This window comes from Homalodisca vitripennis, chromosome X (genome assembly GCF_021130785.1).
Source record: "Homalodisca vitripennis isolate AUS2020 chromosome X, UT_GWSS_2.1, whole genome shotgun sequence".
NCBI classification, from domain to species: Eukaryota; Metazoa; Arthropoda; class Insecta; order Hemiptera; family Cicadellidae; genus Homalodisca; species Homalodisca vitripennis.
This window is the reverse complement of record NC_060215.1, coordinates 58885132-58912480: the sequence shown is the minus strand read 5'-3', so window position 1 is coordinate 58912480 and position 27349 is coordinate 58885132. Positions and strand designations below refer to the sequence as shown.

The 27349-nt window shown below is 37.4% G+C and overlaps 1 protein-coding gene across 7 annotated transcripts in view; it reads left to right on the top strand.

The window, feature by feature from the left end:
* LOC124369045 (optomotor-blind protein-like) overlaps positions 1-27349 on the top strand; it is a 134363-nt gene that overhangs the window by 86625 nt on the left and 20389 nt on the right. For 4 of the 7 annotated variants that reach the window (XM_046826735.1, XM_046826737.1, XM_046826733.1 and 1 more), the window contains exons 4-5: positions 4408-4431; positions 26775-26921. In XM_046826735.1, coding sequence (XP_046682691.1) covers positions 4408-4431; positions 26775-26921 — 171 coding nt within the window. The remainder of the gene's footprint in view (positions 1-4407; positions 4432-26774; positions 26922-27349) is intronic. The other 3 variants (XM_046826740.1, XM_046826738.1, XM_046826739.1) reach the window with 1 other exon arrangement.

Sequence of the window (27349 nt, the reverse complement as noted above, 5' to 3'; positions counted from 1 at the left end):
AACTGTGACACTTCCGTTTTTTACAGAAGTAATATTAATTTTGTCCAAACGTCTTTTATAATACAGACAGAACGGGACGGGACGGGACGCGGTCGAGGGATTCCCTTAGTTATCATAATGTATACAGAAGGGCGGGAAGACTTACACCTTCCGGCGTGACGTTGGGCTACGTTACGTTACGTCCTGAGCACATGGCAGTGTCCCTCCTTGTCGCATCGGGTCCGACCCTGGCCCCGGCCCTGGCACGAGCGATAGTTGTGACATATACGTTATCCCGGGCGGGGTCCAGATCAGTCACCAGGCGGGTTTTATAATGCCACAGGGTCATTAATTCTTTTGGGCGGCTGAGGAGGGGTATTTTTTTATATCTAAGACTTATGCAATACATCATAGACTAATCTGCTGTCTTCTTAAACTGCTCAATTGTCCCGTAAAGTGTGTCTTGTTGTAGGTGTAATAGAATAACAATTGAATGACAAAATTTTCATAAATGAACGTTAAAATAGACTACATAGCAAAAAGGTATAGTAGGCCAACATAGTGGGTGGATGGAAATTTATATGCTTTCTCGACAGTTATCTGGATCTTTCCTCGCCTTAAAACCATAAACAGTCATTAGGTCTTGAAGACCTGACCATAAATACCTCTCCAATTTTCTAAACTCATACGAGGGCTAATATTGCTAACGTTATACCTGCTTAAATATACACTAATTTTATAAAAATAATTTTTTATTTTATTTTACTTTTGGATATCCTGTATGATCCATGAAGAGTATACAATTTGGAAGAATGAAATCCACACACTTATCGGCTTTTGATTCCCTGTGCACCTTTCTCAGTAATTCCTGTGTTAACATTTTTCTGACAGCCGCTCCGAAATAAGTCTTCTCTCCAGTAAAAAAGTTCCATGTCTGAAGTAGATGAACGCGGAACACCTGTATTATTAGTCATCTTGACATATACTCAAAAGAAGTATTCTTCTTTATTTTGGTTGTAATACGATTAGCGTTAACAACTTTTTAAAATAAAAGTGCTTGAAAATAAAAAAAAATCTGATAGCCTGTATCGCAGATCTTTATTATTTGATAAGGTATTAATTTGTAGCAAAAACACTTTTGCGGGTTTTCAATCTGAGAGCACACAATCTCGAGGAAACGCGTCACAAGTTAATAAATTCGAAAGACAATTTTGCCCTTCTGACCGCTCGCCGCTCCTCGCCACGCTACCCGACGCTGCACGACACGAATATTACTAAGCCTAGATTGTCGGTGTCTCTGAGGACCTCATTTACAATCGTTGGGCGACCGAGGAAGAAGTCGGAATAAGGTCGTTTCATTTTTGCGTTTGTCATGCGTGGTGGAGACGGTTGAAGGTGAGTTTCCAGATTTGTATAGTAAGCAGATGCTCGGCGATGGTGTACAGGCACACGTACGGGACTAGTCACGTAGGTAACGAGCTGTACGTGTTACGTGCACTCATATCGCCAACGTCTGTCCATCAACAGTTCCCACATTTGTTACACCTCGCGTCCTCGCGCCGAGCGGACATACTAATGTGGATAGTTTCACCTGGCGTTCCCTGCCAACACCTCGCGAGTAGAACCAGCGAACGGCTCATACGGCATTGTCTAGAAGTCGATAAATTTGTACCGTATTTAAAGATGTTATCGTTTTACTAAGTGTAAACGTCAAAAAATATTTTACTATTTTATCTAATATTATTAACTTTTTTTTTAAATATCTGTTATATCCTATAGTAAACTCGAATCCATTAGTATGTTTCTACTTCGATTTACATTTAGATCGTTTACGTATACAATCTTGGGGTAGCAAATGTAATTAAACGTATGGTAGCGAAGTCTGACAGAATTCGTTATTTAGTCGATGAGTAGTCCTATGGTGCGTGAGTAGTAGCTACTGAGATCGTAATTGAGGGCTTCTTGATTTAGTTAAGAATAGAAACGGGGTATCCCAGAGGCACTTAAAAATGTATCCTAATACCACGCGTTTTTCGACTAAGTGAGAAGAGGTGGGTGCTGTCACAATAATATCCAGTACACGAGTTATTTTTTTTTAGGATTAGAGATTTTTTGTGTTCCCTTAAACGTAAAACAAAGTTGGAACTTTACTATTGCCGCTTACCTCGAAATTTTTGTTACTGTATGATTTCGATTTAAGTTTGAGTCATCTAAGATTTTAGAAATTTAATTTCGTAATATAATTAAGAATTTCAGTGAGAAGAGTTAACATGTTTACAACTAATGAACAGAAACGTCAAACTAGTGTAGACTATAACAAAACTTATTTCACCTGTTATCGAAATGTTTAGAGTACTTCAAACTTAAGTAAAAACTGCGGATATTAAAAATAGTGTTTAATGTAAATTTGTATTAAAATATAGTCATTGGTTTTTCGTTTTCACTGTAAACTAAAATCCCCTAAAATCCCCTTTAAAAAACGGAACAGTTGAGTTCATACTTTAGCAATCCCATTCACATTATTATATATTATTTTAATTCCTTAAATGTATTTTATTATTATAAGGAGTGAGTTACTAGTACCCTCAATTATCATGACACGAGACCGTCACATATAGCTCTGAAGATTTCTGTTACATAATTTTCTGATTTTCAGTTTGCTAGGATATGAGTGACCGGAGGCCCCGTGAGCGACGATTGAGAGATCGCGGCCTAGAGTAAAGGAACAGACCCGAAGGTGCGGGTCTGACACCTCTCGCGTTTAGATAAATGGGGGAAGTGGAGTCGAGGGAAGTCACTGTCGGTCGGGGGAAGTCGTTCTGGTGGAAGTCTCGGCGAGGGGAAGGGAAAGAAAAGGGAGAGAAAGGGAATGTAATCTTTCTTAGTGCACTGCGCCGCGGCTGGGGAAGACGCGAACGTGAACGAAATGCCGAGCCATCACGCCCGACCTCACCGCTTCTATTGTTTTATTTACGAGGAGCGCTACAAAATCAGATTTACCTTAAGTTCGGTTTCGGTATATCTTCACGGGAATCAGCAAAGTCAACACAATCCGGATCGCAATCAGAGAAAACCTGCGCTGAGCTGATCAATAGACGACGCGACGTCGAGCATTCTCTGCTCAAGGAACTCCAGGACTTTATTATCGTGGTGTGAATGTGCTCGGAATTTAAGAACGCTATAGCGCAAAGTTCTGCCGATTTACTTTTACGAGAACATGGACAAATTAATGAACTATAACCTAAAGATGCTTAAAAGAAGAATATTATTACCGTATATTCTACTATAGTGCTGTTATATTTATGCAAGGTATATTTTTAATGACACAGGATAAATGTCTAACAATCTAAATTATGTCTGTTCATGTTTCCATCAGGGTTCGCTTAGCTCGATTATCAACTTTGTTTGTCCAGCGTTTATTACAAATTTTCAGTGAAACGCCACGTTTTCCAATAGATTTTTACAACCTTTAATCTTTAACTAGACTCATTACTTTAGTCACGAAAGAAACTATGAAGCTATTTTCAAATGCTACATTTTACATTTACTTAATCTTGTGATTAGTTTTAAGCATGTGCTACACTAACAAAATATTTAATTTGGGATCGCTTTGGGATGCCTTATGAATATAACTATTTAATCAAAATATACATTTAAAAAATTATGTGTTTAAAATAATCTTGGAGTTCCAACCGAAAGTTAAGTATTATCAGCTCATTTGTACAATAAGGCAAAGAAATTATTTAAACGTGTGAAAGAGCATACATCATTATTTTATAATGGTTTCAGTCAAATTAAAATTTCGAACATTAAGCACGATGTTGCTCATCACAAAATATGTAGCTTGACATTTATTTTCCCGTAATCCTTTTGGTGATTCTGTAATTAACTGATTTAGATATATTTTAATTGGTCTTCATGAAGTGGATGAGAAAGTGAAGCCTTATTTTTAACAAATTAACATACCAACATAACATGTTCTGATGCTACTTGTACAGTAAAGCCTGTTATGCGATATAACCTAGTCCTATGAAGGGGGTGTACACTGTTTGCTACCTACCCAGAAACTGGGAGCACATGATGACACCGTCAGTCAGGTGTCGAGGGCTGATCAGACACAGGGGCACGACATCTCATCCCCGGTCAGAGCTTTTGTCACGTCCAATAAATTCACGCAAGAAAGAAACGATTTCACTAATTGTAATTCGTAATATATCACCGTTAAGTGAGTTCGTCAGCACTTGTTGTGAAACCTATAAAGGGAATGTACACTGAGGCTTTTTAAAATTGAATCAGTACAAATTGTCTATTGCTACTTGACATTTAAACGTAAATAAGTATGTAACTGTCTATATAATGTAAGTATTGCAAGTGTTGATCAGCCCTCGTATTCTGATGTGGTGTTGGTTTGTTTCATGTGATGCTCAGATGAACAATGAAGAAATCAGTTTGGTAAGTCGTTCATTATTAGAAAGTAATTATTTTATGCTATGCGTCCATCCTGACCTTATTATTTGGTATTTACGTTGTTGATTGTCAGTAATGTTGAGTTTTACTGTAGGACACACGATTCAATTGGTTGTTTGTTTGAGCCATTCTCTCGAGAAGGCAGTAGTTATTTGAAATTTGTATTAACAGTTTTCATTTTAATTATTTACAATATAAAGGACAGGCCACATCCTCCTTTTAAGCCTCACTCTGCCCGTCATCCTGGGCCACGGCCCTGTACGTAGTTCTTATTAAACAGAGTAAGGAGGAGAGTCGATACAGTACAAGTTCGATGGTGCTGATACAAAGTGTTACAGTCACAGACAGGATATGAACCTGCGCTATCTCTAACTCAGATGCAAAGTCCGATGTCTTAGACCGCTCAGCCATTGGCTCTCTTTATAGTATACGGGCAAATAATGTATTAACGAGAATTGATGTACAGAGACAGCTGCAGTCTCTATTGTGTTGTCAGCAGATAACGCCACGAGCTTTTTCTATTAAACAGGTGTACGTTGTATTGAAAAACACACTACAAACAAAATTTTTTTTTAGATGCCAGACTACCTAAAACTCAATGTTCCTCACAGGTGCAGGACGTTCCACCCGGCATTCTCATGAATAAAATTATACAATCACGCGAGTTTTGCTCTTGTCTGCTTTAATGGGTTTAGTTCCTATTGAATCATAGTATACAAATGTTTTTTATGGTAAATTTGATGTCAATTTAAAATGTTCAGTGATTCTATAGTTATTTAAAATCATAATAGATAAAACAAGAAGGATACGTAATACCAATAGCATTATCAAAAATCCTTGTTTAAGCTGGATAGCATCCTTTATTGTCTACAAATTTTGCCAGCGTAAGTGCTACTTGAGACAAAAAAGGATAATGTGTAAAATTCTATGATAAAAGTTAATAGTTCTAATACACAGTGATCGATGGGACTATAGCTTAAGAATTTATACTTCCACTGTTTCCATAGTGTAGATGTAAGAACTGGTTTGGTAACTGTGTCCATGGTTAAATTCAGTTTCAGACTATTTCTTAGCGACATGATAGAACACGTTTCATGGACGTATTATGCTTTTTATACAAACCTTTTTACTAAGATATATTTTTTCATAATAGGTCAGCTAACTTTTATAGGTTTTAAGCTGTAGAAATCCGCTTTGTTTTATCGCATAGAATAATAGTAAGAAATAAGCAACTGACATGCAATGCAATGAAGGAAAGTACGATACAAGTAATACCACGATTACTTATCTTTTGGATTGACAGGGCATGATCAGTAGATAGGATTATGGTAGTGTCCAGATCACCGCAGTTTTTGATTGACAGTAGGGACAAAAACGAGATTGAAATATAGTAATGCCATGATGTCGGTGGATTTAAATTATAACGAAGCATGATCAGTAGATGGTAACTCGATCGCCTATTCTTTTAGTTGATAGTGCAGCATTATGAGTAGAAGGGAGTATGCTAACTGCACTGATTTGATGATCGGTACAAACACAGGACACAGTGGCTGTTGGCGGCGTATGAGTAGATGTAAAAGGTTAGTGTAAAGCTATCTAGTAGTTGTATATTTGAATGCGCGTAGCCGGTTGCGGTGACGAGTTGTGCCGATGCCAAGTCGCTAGTGTAGCGAATCGTCAGGTTGCGCGCTGCGATTTGTCGCCTGATTCATCTTTCCTTGATGACAACGTTTAATGTTCTAGAACAATGATCCGCATGATTTATTTAGAAAATGATAATTCTCTCTGTCCAACAAGCCATAAATAGCTCATCTTAAAGCGTGCAAATAGTCCCTTATCGTGTTTGTGTGTGGCACGGCTTTTCTGTATCTTCTTTGTGAGTTCTCCTTAATCTTTCTTTCTTCCTTCCTTTTGTTTCATCGTTCTCCTTGTTCTTTATCTTATTGCCGTTCTTCTTATTCTTTTTTAGTGACTGCGGTTCAAACATCTATCTACTATATCCGGCTTTATATTGTACATGTGATGTTAATCTACTGTCGTAAACCACTACGGTCCATTAAATACGCCGGTTCTTGTAGTATGTTTAAATTCAATATTTAATTACAAACTTGCTCGTAAGTTATATAGGCCTATTAAGCGATATTTCCTCTACGACTGAATGAGAACTAAATGAGAGTTCATAACATAAAGATATTGATATCGAATATATGTACAACTATAATAGTATCAATGCAACGGAGTCTAAAATAAAGTAAATAAAAATACTATTTCCAAAAACAGTTTCCAAAGCATTTGGGAGCTTTAATTTGCAGGATCGTAATAAGTTTATCCGGGGGCGGATCCAGACCCTATTTCGGAAAGGGGGACAGAACAGACCTCAATATTACAGAAATTATGAGACTTTGATCTAATAAAACAGTTTAGTTTGTACTATACTAAGTTTACCGTCCGATGTATCGGTATTATTTAATTTAAGACAAAATGTTTATTTTAATTTAATTCTTGTTTTATTGTATTTAATAATTTTGAAATATGTAATAAGTTGTGTGAACATATGATTTTGTTTGTTTATATGTTTAAATTCCCCTAAGTTCATTATGACGATATATATATATATATATATATTATGAATGATATATATATATATATATATATATATATATCATTCATAATTATAAAATATTCAGCTCAAAACATTTTTACTCAGTGAGTTTACTAACTAAAATTACTTGAATAACAGAAGACTGAAAACGAGTATATCTTACATTGAAAATATAACAAGGAACAAAACACATTAATCACTGGCCAACTATCAAAATACTATATTAAATTTGCATCCTGAAGTAAACAATGTTAAAAAACCCATTACTACAGCTCATTTAAATAGTTCAGTTTAATAGTAACAGTCGACGACACAACAATTCCCAGGAAGGAATACTAGTAATTAAGTAATAAGAACTAGACGATCGGTGAAAGTACACAGTGGAAGCATCAGATTGATTGATATTTTATACGGCCCTGCGCGACATGTGTTTACTGGACGAGGCGATTGGTTATGGTATTACTGCGGGGCGGTCTCGCCCGTACAAGGATGTCAACCTTATCCGGGAAAAGCGAGAGGACAAAACAACAGAACTGGCAATAACTCCGTTTTTATAGCGACGTAAAAACGTTCCAGAACAAATCACAGAACAAACTAAGAACGGCCAGGTAGACCACCTGGGCTTTGATTGTATACGCTTTGGCAGCAACGCCTTAAAAAAGTAGTAGTGAAATTATTTACTATGGAACTACTAAATTAATATATGTAAATTATATAATTAATTCGTTATAAGATGGTTTTATATCAAGACTAAAAAATTAAACTCCCTAAATTTCTTTACCCGGTGGCAGTTCATGGAGATTTCATTCACTGTATATCATAAACACGGTTTAAATTACACAATAAAAGTTCCTATTAAAGGTTGATTGAGACTTTGGAGAGCAAACGTACTAACATATCCAACGGTATTTTTTATAAAATCGTTCCAACTTTATGAATGTTTGATATTTTTAAATTTGGACAGTTAATAATATGTTTTAAGGAAATAAATTTTGATACTTTATCTGTCCTAAATTTATAATAGTGTTAATATTAGATACTGTGTTATAGTACGTGTAGGTTTGCTTATTCTGATTAGGTACTGTAATAGACTTCTTGCTTGAAAATTATTCCATCTTATTAAGAATTATTCAATTTTTTTCGACCAGCAATGTAATAGTATTAGCATGTTTTACAATTGTGTGAGTTAATTTTAAAATGCCAGTTAGTGGTTGGCTGTGCATTATATCACGCAGCTATAACATATTATACAATGTGTGAGATCTTTTTAAAAATCAGCTGTAACAAATGAGTAGAATTTCGTTTGTACATTTTTTTATAAATATTACCTATTTGTGCGTGAGCTATTGGATAGCTCTATCAACTATAATAAAATATGAAAAATAAACTAATGTACCACTTTACGGGTAGTGCGGTAAGTCTTGTTCATTAAAATTTCCATAATTTCTGGGCCTGTCGAATAAACATACAACAGCTTCATCATGTAGTTCTAAATTCCTAGTTCATAGTCTAAAATATTAGTATGCCTAACATAAAATTGTTTAAGTAATGTAAAACTAGTAACGCTAAAAATTATATACTTAAAATTTTATTTGGAAATTAGTGTAAAAAGAAGTAAACTAAATTTGTTTTGTGAAAGATGACAGTTCTACTACTCTCAACGTATATTTGTTTTATACCATTTATATATTCTATGGTTTAAGTTTTGTTACGGGTTGTTACGTGGTGGGAATTACCGGCATTGTAAAATAATATTTGTTGAAGTCTGTCAAACAATCGACACAAACTTCACCCAAGAAGTCCATTGTTTACAACATGATAAAACTACAGAGACTTTTGTTGCTTTTGCGTCATTGAACAACAAAACATTCGTTAACAACATTTTCCAGGAAGATGTAATAAATGTAAAACATGCAAAACCAAACGGTAATAAATACGTTACACTGAACCAATAAAATAATTATATTCCATGGTTTTCGCCTAATAATTGGAATGATATCGAATATCTTTCATTTTAACCCATAAGATCACTCACATTGTTTCTAGTAAAATATAATTAACGTTTAAACAATAAAGGTAAATGTTTGTTTTCAATTCAACTTCAGTTGTGCTTAACGTAATTTTGATCAGAGGCGATTATTCAATAAATAAACAGCAACATCTGTTTAATACACCCGGATGTTACTGACTGATCTAAAACAATCAACTCGGCTTCTTCAGCAGAACTATTATAGAGATATCGTTTATTTAGAGAGTATCCGTCTTCCGTGGTCATTAATTCTGGGGAGATGTAGAAGAGACCGATTCACAGGCGGCTCAACATATGTTATCCGCCTAATAAGCGCCCAATCTTAATGCGCCCGATACCGAACTATTAAGATTTCAAGCCATAATGACGCATATTATGTACTCCTGTGGTTATGGAGCGAGCTCCTCATTAACTCTAAATTGATGGTTTACCCGACAAGCATCTTCTAGCCGATAGACCACCTCGTGGATACTAACAAGCCCGTCATAGTTGTAGCCACAACTTCATGTTCAAACTCAATCGTTAACACTTCAATAACATAATGTCTGTCTCCCGACGATATTTCGTGGATACTAACAAGCGCGTCATAGTTGTAGCTACAACTTTATGTTCTATCTTCTTACTAAGAACTAGTGTGTAATTCTTGTATTATATTTATATAATTCCACATAATATTTTTCTGTGTATCGTATATTATACATCCAAATAATATTATAAGATTCACCAAAAGCGGAAAGTATTACACAACACTGGGGACTAAATGTGCGGATGCGGTAACCTTTAAACCACTTTGGTGTGCATTTTATCTGAGCGAAGGAGGTTGTTCGCGCCGGCACGCCCCTTCCTTCAATGTTACAATTTGGGAAAAATATTGAGCGTGGTGGGCGTGGTTATTTGTTTTACCTTGTCAAAGAGCTCACCGAACTGTTTGTATAATTTATAGCCCGACCGTTCCCGTCGTGCGCGCTCATTTGCCAGCCCGCTCGGCCCTCACCCACCACCTATTGTTTGTTCTCAACAGTCTTTGCAAAATACTTTCTTCTCTTTTCTGTTCTTAATCTTTAGTTTTGCTCCTGTTTTAAATAAAGCACGATCCACAGTCTTCCCAAGCAACAGTGTCGTGTTATCATAAGGAGTCCCGCTTTATTTTGTCTGCTTTGGTAACGAAGAAAAATACACTTCTCTCCACTAGTCGTATTCCAGTACGACTGCCGGTACTGGAACCTTTCTCAATCTTGTGTGGAATACCAGTTGGGACACACATCTCTGCCTGTGATATCACACAGCTCTGTACGGAAGAACTCAAGTTTTTCAACCATATATCAAACGCAGTGAAAGCAGACGAGTGGGCAACTTCTTCGGAACACGGAATCCTCAAATTCTTGGCTATTTTATCAGAGAAAAACTGTAGCCAGACTGTACAACACAATTTTTAACTCGGCACTGAGACGACGACACAGCGAGGAGGATGTTGAACTCGGACCGCACCTCCGGTCTGCTCTGTACTACCCGCCCGTCGTCCCCGTCACTGTAGCGCGTCTCGGCGTGATGTACGTCTCTGGAGCTCGCACCCGCCGCGCCGGTATCCTCTATCCGAGTAATTAAACTCGCTCGCATAATTGCAAACGGAGCTGAATGGCCGTAGCTTGTGGAGGGCCGGTGGACCGATGGGCTGTTTGGCGGGGGAGGGGGCGGGGGGCGCCTAGCTGGCGCCGACTCTGGGAGAGGTCACGCGTCGCCGCTACATCGTCTGTCGGCTCGGCCGTCCTGTCCCGGCCCGCCAGCCCACGGTCCACAGTTCACGGCTCGGGCTCACCGGCCCATCGGTTCATGTCACACCAGTTTACCGACGACACGACGGGCGACGGCCCGGACTAGTCGAGCTCGGCTCTACGGGAGTAAACGAGTTTATCCGGAAGGATGTGACAGTCTGAGATCATCACTTATTTTTTGCCCATTGTAATGAGTTTTAGTAGAAAAATACACTCGAAATACATAAATGAATTTTCTTAACGGCGAACTGTTTAGCCACGCCATGTTGATTAGCCAGATTACGTAGGCTGAGCACTGTATTCATATAGTTAACATCCAAACATCTAATTCGACCTATGATCAATAAAACATGCTACAAAGGATTACAAAAAAAACGTTACATAAGCCTCCATGAAAAACGAAGTCAGAAATCAGAAAGTCTTTATTTGTCAAAGCCTACATACGAATTGTACTTCTACAAATACGAATAGATGGTGCATTACGCATACTAGCAAGCATATTAGAAACTAGCAAGTGCATACAAATTCATACAACGTAACATTTTCTTCTGATTCATAGGAACTAATACACGAAGTAAGACGACGCACGTGTATGTTTGAGTAGCCTATTTGGTTAGAGCCACTAATGAGTAGTATTTCCGCTACTGGAGAATTAATTATGTGAGACTGTGCGAGTTGGCTAACATTTCACGTAATAGGCATTATTAGGTTATGTGTTGACACCGGAACAGATAAGAAGAGGGAACTATCAGTTATCTGATCGGAGTCCTAACATTTGTTGATATTTGGAAGTTAATGGACTGCCATGAACACATGCTTCATTTGACTACACCGGTTAAAGCAACAAAATATATCACTTTGCTGAACTAACCATGTTAAAAATTGTTAAAGTGAGGCAATAAACGAGATGTTAGTATAACGAGGTTTGCTTTATTGCCCAGCGCCCCGTGCCGAAGCGTTCTCTCTAGTGAATTGTGGCAGGCTACCTGGATACCTTGGACCTTAGGTATTGTGTGTGAGACAAAGTGAAAGTCTGCTACATTATGCTTCGTTTGCTCAGAAATAAACTCTCACGATCACTAATAATAATAGGGTGGTTTAAACCCCATAATAATAGCTACCGATTTTTAATGCGTGTTGTACATGAAATCATTTAAAAGGCAACCACAGCTTTTAAAGCGTCATGATTTTTTAAATTTTATTCCTCTTTTTATATACTGAGTTTGTAAAAAAAACATATGTGTAAAAGAAATTATAGTAAAAAATTTCTTGAAGTGATTTAATAGAAATATTTAATAGAAGTATCCTTCGTACAATAAACGTTTGTGTAAATTTTATGTGTTTTTCCGGATTCATAGGTAAGTCTGTTGTACTCTTCCAGTTGTCTATTTAATTAGGAGCTGGCTGATGTATGTCTTTTTCTGGTTAAGTTTGGTCACATATATGTTTAGAATGAAAAATGTTCTTAGTAAAGTTTTAATGTCTACCACTTTTGTGTGACTCAACATAATGCATTTGTATTCAAAATACGTATTCTGCTTCTAATACAACCAACCCTAGCCTACAATGTAGTAGACTATGCTCTCATATTTATTGATGACACGTTGGATTTTGGGAGGAAAACTGTTATAAAACAACAGCACTAAGATAAATAAAAAATTATAGAAAAAATAAACCGCCTTTAAAAGATAAAACTATGTAGATGTAAAGGAATACAATATGTAAAAATTTAGAAATAAAATTCTCTTATTAACGTAATGTGCTAATTATAAAAAGTATTTTTCTATCATTTTTAGTAGTTTTTGTAAAAAAACTATTACACATTCCTTATAAATGAAAAAAATAATGTGTAGAAAACTCGGTTCCTCCATAGTGCCTTGGGGATCGAGTCTTAAAAACATCGTACTGAACTCAGAATATGTATTCACTTAGATTAAAATATACGACTCGTATGTTGTACTCTAGGTGTACGAGTATACGATAGGCTTAGAAATAGGACATGAAGATGTTCCCAGGAAATTATAGTATGTAAGTGCCTCAGTATCAATGTATGATAATAATTGTGAACAATTTAACATAAGTGTACGGTAGTTTCTCAAAAACTACCATAATTGTCTTTAAAAAGATTCTTCTAGTGTACAACATTTGATTCTCTTATTTAGGTTACTTCTTCATTTTTTCTACAGCGTTATGAGTGTCAATATAATAACTATTTTATACTCTTTCTGATTACATTCCTCTAGTATAACACTCACAACTTAACCCATATATGGTGCACATATGGCATATACATATATTTATTTAACAGGCTTAATTAAGATACAATCTAGAAGTACAGTATCAAATTGTTTTCGTAACTTAAGGAATGTTAAGTGGTAAATATTTTGTTCAAAGAACACATATTATACAAAGTATATATTTAACATATACTTATGTCTCAGGCTGTACAACTCAATAGACTTTGAACTTGGAAATCAATCGTATTTAGATTATGCGAAATATTAGCCATTTAATTTTAGGGCATCGGTAGGCCATATATACATTTTCAATCCTTTCACTTGCTATGTATCCTGTACAAGCAACACTTTATATACCTGTCGACATATCTGTTCCAAAGAAGTCTTCTAAGAGGCAAGGTGTCATTATGTATGTTATTAGAAGCGAGGATTGTCACGGATCATGACAGTACTTAAATCAGATGTATATAATACTAATAACAGAACTCAGGTAGCAAAGCAAAAAGGAAATATAGAGTTGTTTCAAAGTGAGAAGTCAAGAAAAAGTCAGTAGCATCGCCAGAAATAATTACTATATGATTTTGTCACTAATGTAGCTCAATAATTTGCATTTTTGTCTTTAAACCACTTTACAGAATGCATAGAAGCACTGTTCTACTACCGATATTTTATATAATTCATTTTAATAAAAACGTAACAATAAACACGTTAAGTGATTAATACAATATTTAGTTAACGTAAGATATAACTCTGATTTACGATCTCACAACATGAAATAGCATATAAAGTCATCCATTGCTTCCATGTAAAATTTACGGACCAAAACATCGTTATAAATTTGTACTACATAAGAAGTATTAGTTAAAAAAAAACTACTCAACAGTAGTAATTGTATATTAGAACAATCTGTAAGTAAGTTATAGTAATACGGTTTGAGTGTTAAAATGCTAATAACAATGATAACTAAGTACTTAATTTCGATTTCTGGGTAAAGATAACAGATAAGTTACAATATACGTTTTATATTACGGTTAAGCCAGAGGTCGAAACAATGTAACTCATACGTTAACTATATATCATATTATCATTATAAATTTATTATTTAGCATTGCATTCAGTGTGGAATCATATCCTAATCCTAACCCGTACACACTAAAAGCACAACGTGATTCAAACATTGACTGTCCAACATAACTGTAATTCTGTGTTCCGTAATGGCACAATGAACCTTACAGAGTGACGTTAGCATAAGACATCCTGAGTACAGGCCTAATACAGAGAATTGTAACACTGTGTTGACACTATGATTCCTGACGATGAGGAATGCAAAAATTATAGTTCTAAGCATTCACCTTTAGTACTAAACATCTGGTGCGGGAATAATAGATTTGCGCTGTCCTTTCTTGTTGCCCGGGAAACAAGGCCGGCAATGTTTACGGACCGAAGATTTCTCAAAAGCAAGTTTACGGCTCCCTTCACTTTAGGCTGAAGGTACCCAGGTGGTCGAGTGACCAGGGGCACATTCACACTCGAGTAAAGATCCAAAGAAGAATATATTAAATATTTTCAGTTCATCAATACTCAAGCCATATCTAGAAGTTCTCATGACAAAAACTGGGAGTCTCGTCTATGTTACTATATGGCGGATGGTTTGCCAGAAACTGATATACTAGGAAGTTAAACACCCGAAATTATACTGCAGAATGCCACATCTGCATACATTTTACAAGTATTCCGTTATTTGTGATCCACTTACTATAAACACTTTCGGCAAAAAAGTCATTTCCTGTGTATACAAATAATATAATATATCTATATGTGTTATTTTAGGCTGTATTAAAATATAAATAATTAATTGATATTACACGCAGATTTAATATAATTTAAGACTGTAATATGTCGTTTAAATGGTGGCTAGTAGATAGATAAAGTTTTATTTTATTTAAAACTAAACTTTAGCATTATTGCAAATAATGTGGCATTTCTATCTTGATTTCTTGGGTTGCAGCCGAGATAGACATTTAATTCTGTGGCAACATATGTCGATGTTACAGATGATTTTTCTAGAATAGAATTTGTTTTAAAGCAGTCGAAGCAGTGGCTCGGTGATCTATAAGTTATGATGTAACATTGTAACTTTAGTAACTGATAGTAACTATAAAATTGATATGAGTAATGTACTAAAACGCGCACGGGTAGGGTTTTGGGTCGATCACGCTAAGATGCGGATGAAAAGAAAGATCACCGACCTGCTCGCTTTATGTTTTTGTGTGCCGCCGCGAGTTTTTGTCATCCGTTCTCGAGAGAGTTACAGCGTAGCGACAGGGAAGGATGTTCCCGACAAATTAGATCTGAAGCATGAGCCCGTTAACAAGCATTAAATTATGATTCTGGCGATTCGACCAATAAATTAGGGTGGTAATGGGAGAGGGCGCAGAAGAGATGTATATCTCCCCTCCCTTCTCCCCCGCGGCCGCAGCATGGCGGCTTTACTGCTTAACGGGGGTGTTAATGGACTTTAATTGCAGTTATATGATCCTGGCCGCTCGCATATCAATCTGCCCGACACAGTTCCATCAACAAACAATCCGACATCTGGTCGACGGTTGTCCGGTGAGGCACGCGGCGCGGCCCCGCGGGCGCGGCCCAGGGATCGTGAGGTTATCGCCAATCATTGCAATGTACGATATATTACTGTTAAACCGCTAACTATTGTTTGTCAGTGGTGGATCAAGATCACTCTTCTGTACCTTATCTCATAAATATCTCCAAATCTCATTTTTATGACGTGGGCTTATGGCTCCTATCTTGTGTTTCATATGATTTTGGAGTACCGTATGTATCGGTCTATACGAAATAAGCATAGCTCAGTTTCAAATATGAATACACACGTGACATTAAGTGTGGATATATTTATGGATCTCTTAACTAACACTAATCACTAATCCAACCCGGATTGAATCCAAACTTTGATAATAAACGTATTGTTTAGCCTCGTTAAGAAGCTATGGAAATCAATAGGACATGTTCCATCATAAGGCAATAAATGTGAAATGACGTTGTCAAGTAGTTATTTATAACATTATAACACACACACACACACACACACACACACACACACACACACACACACACACACACACACACATATATTTGAAGTATATTCATGTGTATTGTGCGTGACTTATGTTGTATTGGCAAAGTGAAGACGAAGATCTTAGCAATAAAACTCAACAGGCTCAGTGTTAGGTAAAGACTGTTCCAAGTAGTCAGTTGGATGAGTAGAGAAGTACAAACTATACGCAAGTACGGAACAGCATTTCATCAGCGTGAGAAGTAAAACTGAGTCGTCTTCATTTGTGTTAGCTTTATTTAGCATACAGGGAAACATTTATTTATATTTGTTTCTTGAAAAACGTTCCTCTAGGAAATTTTACTGTAAACTTACCAGAATTAAGTGTTAAATATACATCTGTGATTGATCTTGGAAGTTTGAAGCCAATATAGAGATAACAGTGATTAATTAAACCTAAATCTCGTTAAAAAACTGGATGAAAATTATTTCGTATTAAGTGTTAGTTAGTAAATTTCCTGAATAACTTACGTATAACTTGTTATTTAAGGCTTTTCAACGTTTTACTTGCTGATAGCGATTGCTGATTCTGATTGCGTGGATCAGCAGTAGAGCAATCAACTCCCCTTTGCCCTTCCCTGCTCCCTCTTCTATTGATTCCTTGCCTAATGCTCTCCACAGCTCCATATATTTTAGGTTCTTCCAGGTTTACTTTGTCTGTATTTATTTAGAAACTTTCTTTGTCATATTTAAACCGTAGTTGGGGCTTCTTGTTACGTTTATAACACCATTTACATATTTTGGCTTTTGTTTATTATTTTCGTGACATATTCAGTTTTGTATGGGAATAACTACAATACATGAGTACAAGTTTCCGGAACATGAATTGTTATCAAACACTTCATAACTTAAAAAAGGACCCCCTAATCTAAACAGGGGGTGGTACATAAATGGCACCCCACCCCTTAACTACCGCAGTTTCTACTTTTCCGTACCCCGTCATACTAAATCTAATTTAAATATGCAAGTAAACAACTAACCCGAGATTGCATCTTGACATTGACATCACTTTCGCCAGATTTTATGCCATATAGATTATTTCAAGAATAAAAATTAATGGGGAGCCAATTCATTGCTAAACATTACTTTTAAAAGACAACAATAAAAGTGTTTGAAGTCCGATTTTCAGGAGATATTGATATGATTTCTTCACAACTTGCGCTCAAAAACCTTTCACTCAATAAAAGGCACCCTTTGCAGTTGTTTCGCCTAAAAGGTTCGTGGTACCTGAGACATCTCATAATAAAAACAGTGATACTTTTAACTTTTTAAGAATTTCCACAGATCCACATTGTAACTGAAATGTCCAGTTCTACGTCTGTTTTGTCTTTACTTAAATTTAAACAGTGTTGAGTATAAATGGTCAGTCATATACTTTATAATAACTTTTCTTAGATGGAAATTCTATAAAATACCAAAAATATTACTACTGATTTAAAATAAAATCTAAAATGTTTGCATTAGTTCTATTCTATAACAGTAAAATTCAAGTATTGGTGCTGGAAGAGACTTCATGGGTAACATACTGATTTGTTATCAGTTATTATCCAAACAAATACAATGCACTCTTGGTGATCGGATCTAGATTTTCTTCATATACACAAATAACGTTTTAACGCCACTTAGATAACCTCAACTTTAACACACACAAGGCTTGTACTATAGGGGGCATTGGGAATTCATTTAAATATAAATAACTCAGTGAAGAATTTATATACTGTTAATTTAAACATAGTGGAGTCCTTAAACTAATCTTCCTTTTAATAGAGGACAATATAAAACAGGAAATATTAAATATGTTTTGCTATTATTAGTAGATCCTTTATGGCTTTGTATGTCTCGTGACCTATAGATAGACTGAATACTTATTTTACACAGATAATCTTCACTTAAACATAATTTAACCAATCAGTCTAAACCAGACTTGCCCCTTGACGTTGTAGAGAATGGGACAAGAAAATTCATGCGTTAGCTCCTTGTGGTATACAAGCATCAGCATAATAAAACACGGTAAGGACGATCATACATACATCCACAGGAGAAATAAAAATAATTCATGTGACCTTACATCACATAATTTAGTTAATTTATAATGTGGCGTAGTATCAACACGGAATTTCGTCGATATATCAGTATTGTTCATAAATACTACTGTATACAGAGATGAGATATAATCACAAGAAAGGACATACACTATCATTGGATTAAGCTAGCACCGTTCTTTCAAATACCTTTCCAGTAAACATAACTTTTCTCTATAACGATTATTAGTAAGCAAGAAGAAGAACCACAAGTGCGACTTTAAGCCACACTGTTGTAAATCACCATAAATTATCTAGTGATTATCTATAATGCAGTGTAGAGCGGAAGATCGCCAGTTTGACACTTCGTCGACGTGGCACTATTTCAGAATGGTTCCTAAAACTACTGTAAACAGCACGAGTGAACATCATCGTAGCTCTGTCATCACAGTTCTTACTTATCGCAAATACAGAACGATAATCACCTTCAGAATTCCACATCAGCCCTGCAGTAACTTAGTGTAGATCACCAAATACAAGACGCCACTACCATTATATACCATCACAACCTCCATACCGTCATTGTGGTCTCCATTACGATTCTACATCAGCATTGTAGTACTTCAGTATGGATAGTCAATACTGCAGTGTTTAAATAAGAAAGATACCACCACGAAATTATCATAATATCAGGGCGTATGAAACTGTAATACATAATTTTGTTCTTATTTGTTTTAGTATTTGTTCTTTGAAAAGTGTCACTCACAAATGTTCGGGTGAAAAGATAAGTAAGTGGAGGTACTTTTTTGTTTGTTTTTGTTTTGCTTTTTAAAAAAGACAACCTCGGCGACGCCAAGTTGCCAGTTGGTGCAAAATGGCGATTGTGTAAGTCACTTAACAGGCTATGTCGCAATCAGAAAACAATAGTATTTTAAAAGGAGTTTTGTCGGAGAGCCGGGCGGCACGAATGACTGATAGACGGTATTTGCTGAGAGCACAATTAGCAATGCTATTGTCCCCTAACACGTTTTACATGTTGTCGCCTAGCTATCTGGGCAGGAAGCCTGCCCCGGCCACTTCTAGATTACGCACTGGCAACTGCCAATTTACCGGGAATCGATAACCATTCCAGCTAGTCTCGCCTTATCCAACTCGATGTTTGTTTCAACAATTTCCTGTGGCAGAGTCACTTTCGCTGTCAAGTACCGTCCCCTCGCATTCTTCAGTAGAAAATGGAAAAGTTTGATGTACGTGTTAACTGGCCGGACTTTGTTCTAATTGCACAAAACGATACCGCGACTGAAGTCAGTTTAATGCGTTGTCAGAATTAGTATCTGTCCATGTAGATATTCAATTAGTACTCCGAGTGGTAACATTCAAGGCAGGTACGTGCTTACATTACGTAGGTAATGATCTCGTTAGTTTCAATAACATATCGTTTTAATACTAAATAACTGTAAATTACTTCAGAAGGATACTCATGAACGTGAAACATTCCAACTATTACTTTAAAATGATTGTACATTCCGATTTAGGTTAAAATTACACAGGTCTAGATATTATTATGTTGATATGCTATAATAAAATATTAACTTTTACAGAAGAAGTTATCATACTCATCGCCCTTAAAAGCACATAATAAGAAATCACTTCAATCTTAAAGAGTTTAATAATTAATTGAAAAGGCTTATATTCTCTTGGTTTAAAACTAGTTAAGGTTTAAAATGTCTATCTTTCCTACATAAATAAAATATTCAAATCATAACAAAATTACATTTCATACAATAAATGTTTATTGGATTATGTAATTAGCTGACCTGTTATATTTGATCTGGCTTGGCTAACGTTTGATTCATTAACCAACTAAAGAAAAGTAGTTAAGTAGTTTATTTTCTACACAAATAAGTGAAAAAATAGTATAAATTTCAATGTTGTTGAACAGCGACATTGACATAACAGTTATGTTACGATTTGTTACTCGTTGCATTACTAAGCAGTCGGCAAATTCAAGTTGTGTTAATTCAATACTTTATATTATTCATTCATTTTCACTTTGTATTACACCTCGTCTGGAAGCGTATTACCAAACTCAACTTTTGCAATACTGGTGACAAGTTTCTTGACTTTTGGTTTGTTATGAGAATGGCACAGTAAGTTATACTAACTGTAAGTTATTGACTAAATTAATAGTTTTAGTGTCATATTGTGTTGTATCTCATTATTATATCGTTAGGCTAACCTTTTTAACTATACTTAAAATATTATGCTGTTATGAACGTTAAAAACTAATCAAAAAGTAAGTGGTCAATCGTTGGAATGTGTTAGTACCAGGGTACTGGTGACCGGAATGATCACTAAGCGGCATACGTTGTGCCGCAGCGGCAATTTAGAGTCAAGTAAATGTGCCAATGTCTGGACAGCGACAATGGCATGTTCGGCTCAGGTGCTTGTGAGGTCTATAAAATCACCTCATCGCTACGATCACTTAGTCTAAGTGCCTCTGTTCTCCCCTCCTCCCGGTCCTTTCGAATTCGCTACCAATGTCCCCAGTTGCAGACAAAACTGCCACTCTTACACCCACATACAGCCTTTTCCCCCTCTACAATTCAACATACTTAAAATTTGTATAATATTGTTAACACTAATCCGTTTTTAGAATCAAAGAAGAATGAAACCATAGTAAACTGATTATTTGGGTACTATCAAACTGTAACACTTTCGGAACTCGTAAATCAATTAATAACATAGCGAGTTTACGTGTATCTTATCTCTGTAGGATTACTGTCCAACCTGACACTGCACCGAATACAGATTCATAGCCATGGCGAGTCTACATGTATCCTCTCTAGGGGTATTTTTCAACGCGGCACTGCAACAATTAGTGGTTCATAGCACTAGCGAGTTTGCATGTATCTTTTCTCACGGAGTTTTGTCCAACCTGGCACTGCACCGATTAGAGATTTACACCAGTAGCAAGTTTAAATTTGATCTAGACTCTCCACGATTATTCTCCAAGCTGGTACTGCCCTGAATAAGGGTTCATAATACTGGAAAGTGTGTAAGTATATTGTCCCACTAGGATTACTGTCGAACCTAGCACTGCAACGGTTATAGGTTCATACCAATAGCGAGTTTTCATTTTTTAGCCTCAACGACTATTGTTCAATCTGGCACTGCACAACATCGGAGGTTTGTAGCACTAACGAGTTTGAATGTATCTTGTCTCTCTCAGATTATTGTTCAACCTGTTACTGCACAGATTAAGAGGTTAAGTTTACATTCTATCTGGCCTCAACGACTATTGTCCAAACTGGCACTCCATATCATCAGAGGTTTGTAGCACTAACGAGTTTGAATGTATCTTGTCTCTCTCAGATTATTGTTCAACCTGGCACTGCACAGATTAAGAGGTTAAGTTTACATTCTATCTGGCCTCAACGACTATTGTCCAAACTGGCACTGCACATCATCAGAGGTTCGCAGCACTAACGAGTTTGAATGTATCTTGTCACTCTCAGATTATTGTTCAACCTTGGCACTGCATAGATTAAGAGGTTAAGTTTACATTCTATCTGGCCTCAACGACTATTGTCCAAACTGGCACTGCACATCATCAGAGGTTTCGTAGCACCAACGAGTTTGAATATATCTTGTCCCTCTAGGGTCACTGTTCAACCTGGCAATGCACCGATCATAGGTTCATACTGTTAGCGAGATTCAATGTTGGACATACTAGTGGTTCACAACACTATCGAGTTTGAAGTTATAGTTATTCTGTCTCCTTACTGTGATTATCCAATCTGGCCACCACTGACTATACTTCTGTTTTCCTAGAAGTCTACTTGTGCATCGAAATGGAGGTAAAAACAGATAGAGCTAATGTGCGAGTAATGTCGAAAACAAGAGATAGAAAGGTGTCTGAGAAGGGAGTGATAATTACGGAATTAGTGGGTAAATAGGCAGTCAGACTTGTTTATCGAATAATCGTGAAAATATATTTTTTTAGTATATTATTGGTGAGTTCTCAATAAATAAAATCAAAGTGTATATTAACAAATATTTTACAAATCACTAGTATGACATTAGCTTATATCCGATTCGCTTATATAAAACAAAAATATGGACGAACGCATTTATGTAAATATTTTGTAATTTGAATAAAATGTGACATTTAATACCTGATCAAGGTGAATGATTTAATGTTTTAAGAAACATTTACGAATCCTAGTAACCAACAGGTGCACTTTTCGCAAGTAATTGGAAAATGGAAAAGTTTCGAGGACAAGTTGACGTCTGTCCCACGAGACAATGACAACCGCAAGATTGTTATGTGAATAAAAAAACACACATTTTTTGGGCTAATAGGGTACAATGTTTACTGCTACACATTACTACATGAACGTAACTAGGAAATGCTTCTAGTAGAATTTTATTTCAAAGAAATATAACAACACAACTTAGGCCTAATACGCACCTATTATTAACGCCACACACATTATTTATACCAGTAACGATTGACATTAACGCATTTGTTTGTATTAGAAATCAGCTCAGGAGTGCGAGGTAGTTATCAGTCTAAACCAGAAAGCACTAACGGTTGTGTAAGGCTATCAGCTGTTTTCTAATCCTCAAACTTATTTGGAAATACAAACTTTTATACACTTGTCGCAGTAGGATATAACAGCCTATTTCACTTTCAATTTATGGGACAAGTAACGAAGTTCGTTTCTATAACAATAATTCATTTGATATCTTTTAATCAAATGTTACCCGATTTTCGATAGAAACCGCTTCTAGGAATGCAAGTGTCGCGTCGTGAGAATAGAAACCAGTCGAGAGCGGCGCGGGCAGCGTGGAGCGGCCTGGGCCGCCAAGCTAATTCCGCCTTATCTAGAAAGGTTTCGCACCTGAAAGCTAAGCGACCTCGGCCACTGCATTACCGGCCAATTAAAAACATCTTACCGGGCGGTGAGCGGTGTTCTTTGGCCTTATCTGCCCCATTGTCTGTCGCAGTAAGTCCTCAAGGGCTGGCCCTATCTGAAACTTAGCGTTGGAGGTTTTAGACATTAATGTCTCTACCTGTTGTGGAATGACACCACAGTGTAAAGATATGTTTATTTTAGATTGACTACGTAATACACATATGAGGATAATATATAGTTTTGATTTTATTCACGGGGTACAAAAAATCTCATTCGTTAACAACAAAGAAATGCTGCTATTTTTAATTACGTACTAAACTACAGGCGGAATAAAGGAATAATGGTCTAAGGTGGTCAATGCGTTGTTTAGTTGCAAAATCCTTCACAATTTTTACTCTCAAAGGTAATAAAGTTGACACCTACGCGACTCGGATGTCTGACGAAACCTGATTGGCAGCCAGCACAAATGATTTAATTTATGGATTTTAAAACAAAGTTGAAAGAATCTCCTCTGACAGTTGCACGCGTATTGGAGCCGGTATTCCATTAATATCTATCGTATACTTATCTACCACCCGCATCCATATTGTTGCGTAAGAATTGCTCCTTATTTTGTAAGCAGCATACTATTGTTATTTGTTTTTCCTGCGTGGGCTGTAAAACTTTGTAAACAGTTCTAGTCCTGAGCCTAACTTATTATATGCATGATTAGTTTTACTCTGTTTCAACTGCAACTAACCATTTAATAGATGTTTTATAAGGCATTTGTTCCAAAGGGTCGAAAAGCACAGGCAGTATCAGAAATTACTCGCTGCGAATGTATAATCAGCGCACTGTGGATGCTGTGAAGGAGGATCCCTGACGGGAAACGGTGGCTGGCGGGCCTCGACCGCGACGGGACACGGTGTCGGGCTTTAGCAGCTCGCCGGTTATTTGGAACGCTTTAATGGCATCACACTAATTATTGTAATCTAGCCAATCTCGCTCAGTGGAACGGTCGATTTGGGTCGGTTTCAGCGGGTGTGTGAGTGGTGGCGCTATTTTCAGATACCTAGTCACAGATTCTGCCACAGATTGTCCCGGAGTTATGGGCCACACTCCTCATCGCTCCGCAATACCACATTTACAACTTTGTACATATTTCATGCAGCACGTGACGCGCCTAACAATAACAATATTTCCTGCGCGACACCATCTCACCGGCGCGGAGCGTTACAGATTGCCGCCGTCGCGCGTTGTTAGCCTGCATTTAAGTGGTTAACACCGCGTGAAGCGTTCTCCATTTTACGGACGACTGGGCGATATCGGGTAATGTAACAAATATCGATCCGATCTGCCGATCGTCGGGTGAAAACTCCTAAATTTGTAGAGTCATAAAGTCAGGTATGTTGTTAATAGTGAAATTCCTACAAACTCTTAAACCTCTGTAGGTATACCGATGGCGACTTATCTCCGAAATTTCTACTCAATTAGTCGAGGCGCCGCTCCGTCGTTAACATTCAAAGTAGTTTAAAATCTCGACAGCCGACTCTGAACTGGTCTCCGCAACTTCCTCAACCGCATCGCGCCGTCAACTGATCTGTCATACCTCGGGGCTCTCCGATCTTGTACTCTTTTTAGCTGTAAACCTCTGTACGATTGGGGAGATCTCTTCTTTCACCGTGTAACAAAGAACTACGCTGTTAGGCGGGCCGGCCCTGCCGCCGGCCGATGTTGATTTAAGTCCGCTGCGAATTTGCACTTTTTACTGCTCGACAGCAGCGAATTTATGACGTGTTTCAGCAGTGCTCTTTAGACATCTCGATTACCATCCAGAGCTGGGTCTGCCCTCGCCCTCAAACCGGCTCTCCGGAGTTCTATTTACACCACGTCTACCGTGTGATTACGGTCGCGTTGTTAGCCAAGGTCTCAAACCAGCTCTCCGTAGTTCTATTTACACCGCGCCTACAGTGTGTTATGGTGGCGTTGTTAGCCAAGGTCTCAAGCCGGCTCTCCGTAATTCTATTTACACCGTGCCTACCGTGTGTTATGGTGGCGTTGTTAACCGAGGTCTGAAACCGGCTCTCCGCAGTTCAATTTACGTCTCTCCCACCGTCTAGTTAAGCTGGCAATGTTAGCTGGGGTCTTAAACAGACTCTTCGGATTTCTGTGTGCACTGCGCCTAACGTGCGATACATTGGCGTTGTTAGCCGCGATCTCATACCGACTCTCAGCAGTTCAATTTACGTCGCGCCTACCGTGTGATTATGGTGGCGTTGTTAGCCGAGGTCTGAGGCGCAATTCACACTGAACGAACGTCGGGCGGAGACGTGGCACGGACGAGGCAGGGACGAGGCAGTGATGTGGCGTGTGCAATGCACACTGGCAACCACAGACGCGCGACAGTCGTGAGAAAACTTGCCAGTAGAGTGGTTTTGTATGTAGTTAACTGTTGTATGTTATTACAATAAGAAGTCTGGTGTATAATCAGTTAAACAATAAAACATGGAGAGCAGTGACGAAGATGATCAAGATATGTTAGATGTAGTGTTCGTAGCCAATTTACAGAAAAAGAGAAGATTTTGGGTTCATCCACTGTGGTTAAGTAAGAGAGATAGTGGTACATTTGTTGTGATGCGTGAGTTAAATTTATATCCACAACGCTTCCAAAACTTCTATAGGATGTCCCGTGAGTGTTTCTTCGTAGTTTTGGACCTTGTTAAGGATTTTCTGCCAGGCCTGATCCTGCGCACTTCTGTTGCAGTAATCTGAACGACTGTTGTCGTACAAACATGGATACTGTTCAACTTCCTCACAGAACTTTATGTTGAACTCGATGTCGTCTCGCATGAAGGAACAGCACAACTAACCACAAATCACAATATTTTGCCTTCCGAACACAAGGGGCATGCCTCTTTAAATACGCCACGACAGTTAGTGAAGGGACGTGGCGGTGGCGAAAGGGTGGCCGCCCGCGCCACGTCGCCTCTCTGTGTATTGAGTCATTTGTTTACATAGGAGAGACGCCGAAGGGACATATGTCCCTGCCACGTCTCCGCCCGACGTCTGTTCAGTGTGAATCGCGCCTGAAACCGGCTGACGCCACAAATTGATATTTAAGTAACTGCCTACAGCTCTGTTGTAAATAGTGAACAGGTGTGCGAGTGTTTGTGTGAGTAATATTAATGTGTATCCTCCAGCGGTTTTCCAATCGTACGACTAATCGTGCAACACGATTATGTCATTCACAGGTCATGTGTCCACGATCAGTCAGGTTTCTACAGAGAACTTCCTGGAAATTTTCGAACTTAAGCATGTTTAATTTGCGGACACGACATAAACAAAAACATAGCAATCGCACTTAACAACTGAGTATATGCTAGCTGTGAATAACAACAACTATTCCTCCACTTTCCCTCATGGAATTCCAAGAAAATCTGCGAAGCAGACATTTGTTAAATTTACGTGATATTGATGCTATTTAACAAAAAAGTATTTGAATAATAAAAAACGTGCCAGGCGAGTTCACGCTCAGGCGATTACAACTTTAAATAAGTAGAAATGCTTTAGCTGCTGTTACATAAATACGAGATAACAGCTTTAAAGTTAGACTGATTGGTTGTTATGTTACAGACAATACTAAACTCCATGCATAAGTACCAACCGAGGTTTCACCTTGTGAGAGCCAATGACATCCTCAAGCTTCCGTACTCCACCTTCCGAACTTATGTGTTCAAAGAGACTGAGTTCATAGCTGTTACCGCCTACCAGAACGAGAAGGTGAGTTTTTTGCGCTGCTTGGGCAAGCTGTACAGAAAAAGTTCAAGTGTACTAAGTACTTATTTAGTGTTTGTGTATTAAACTCACTTCAAGTTGAGATATAGCAAGAGCTTATTCGATTCTAAAACCTACTCATTTTATAAAAATATGAAAAATTGAAAAATTTTAGGTTCAAATCTGGCTTAGTATACAATAAAATAAAACAGTGAACTAGAAGTTAAAAGGTGTATCCACTGTATGTGCATGAAAGAAAGAAGATGATTACTCTAATGTGTCATATAATGCCTTTCAAATGTAAAAGGAACTATTTCTTGGAAAGACAAACGAGATTTTTAAAATATACGGTTTAGTAGTCTTATAGCTCAAAATGTAATTTAGCATGCATTTTAATTGTAAGGTCTTGGTATGGAGGTAGTACTATGCACATT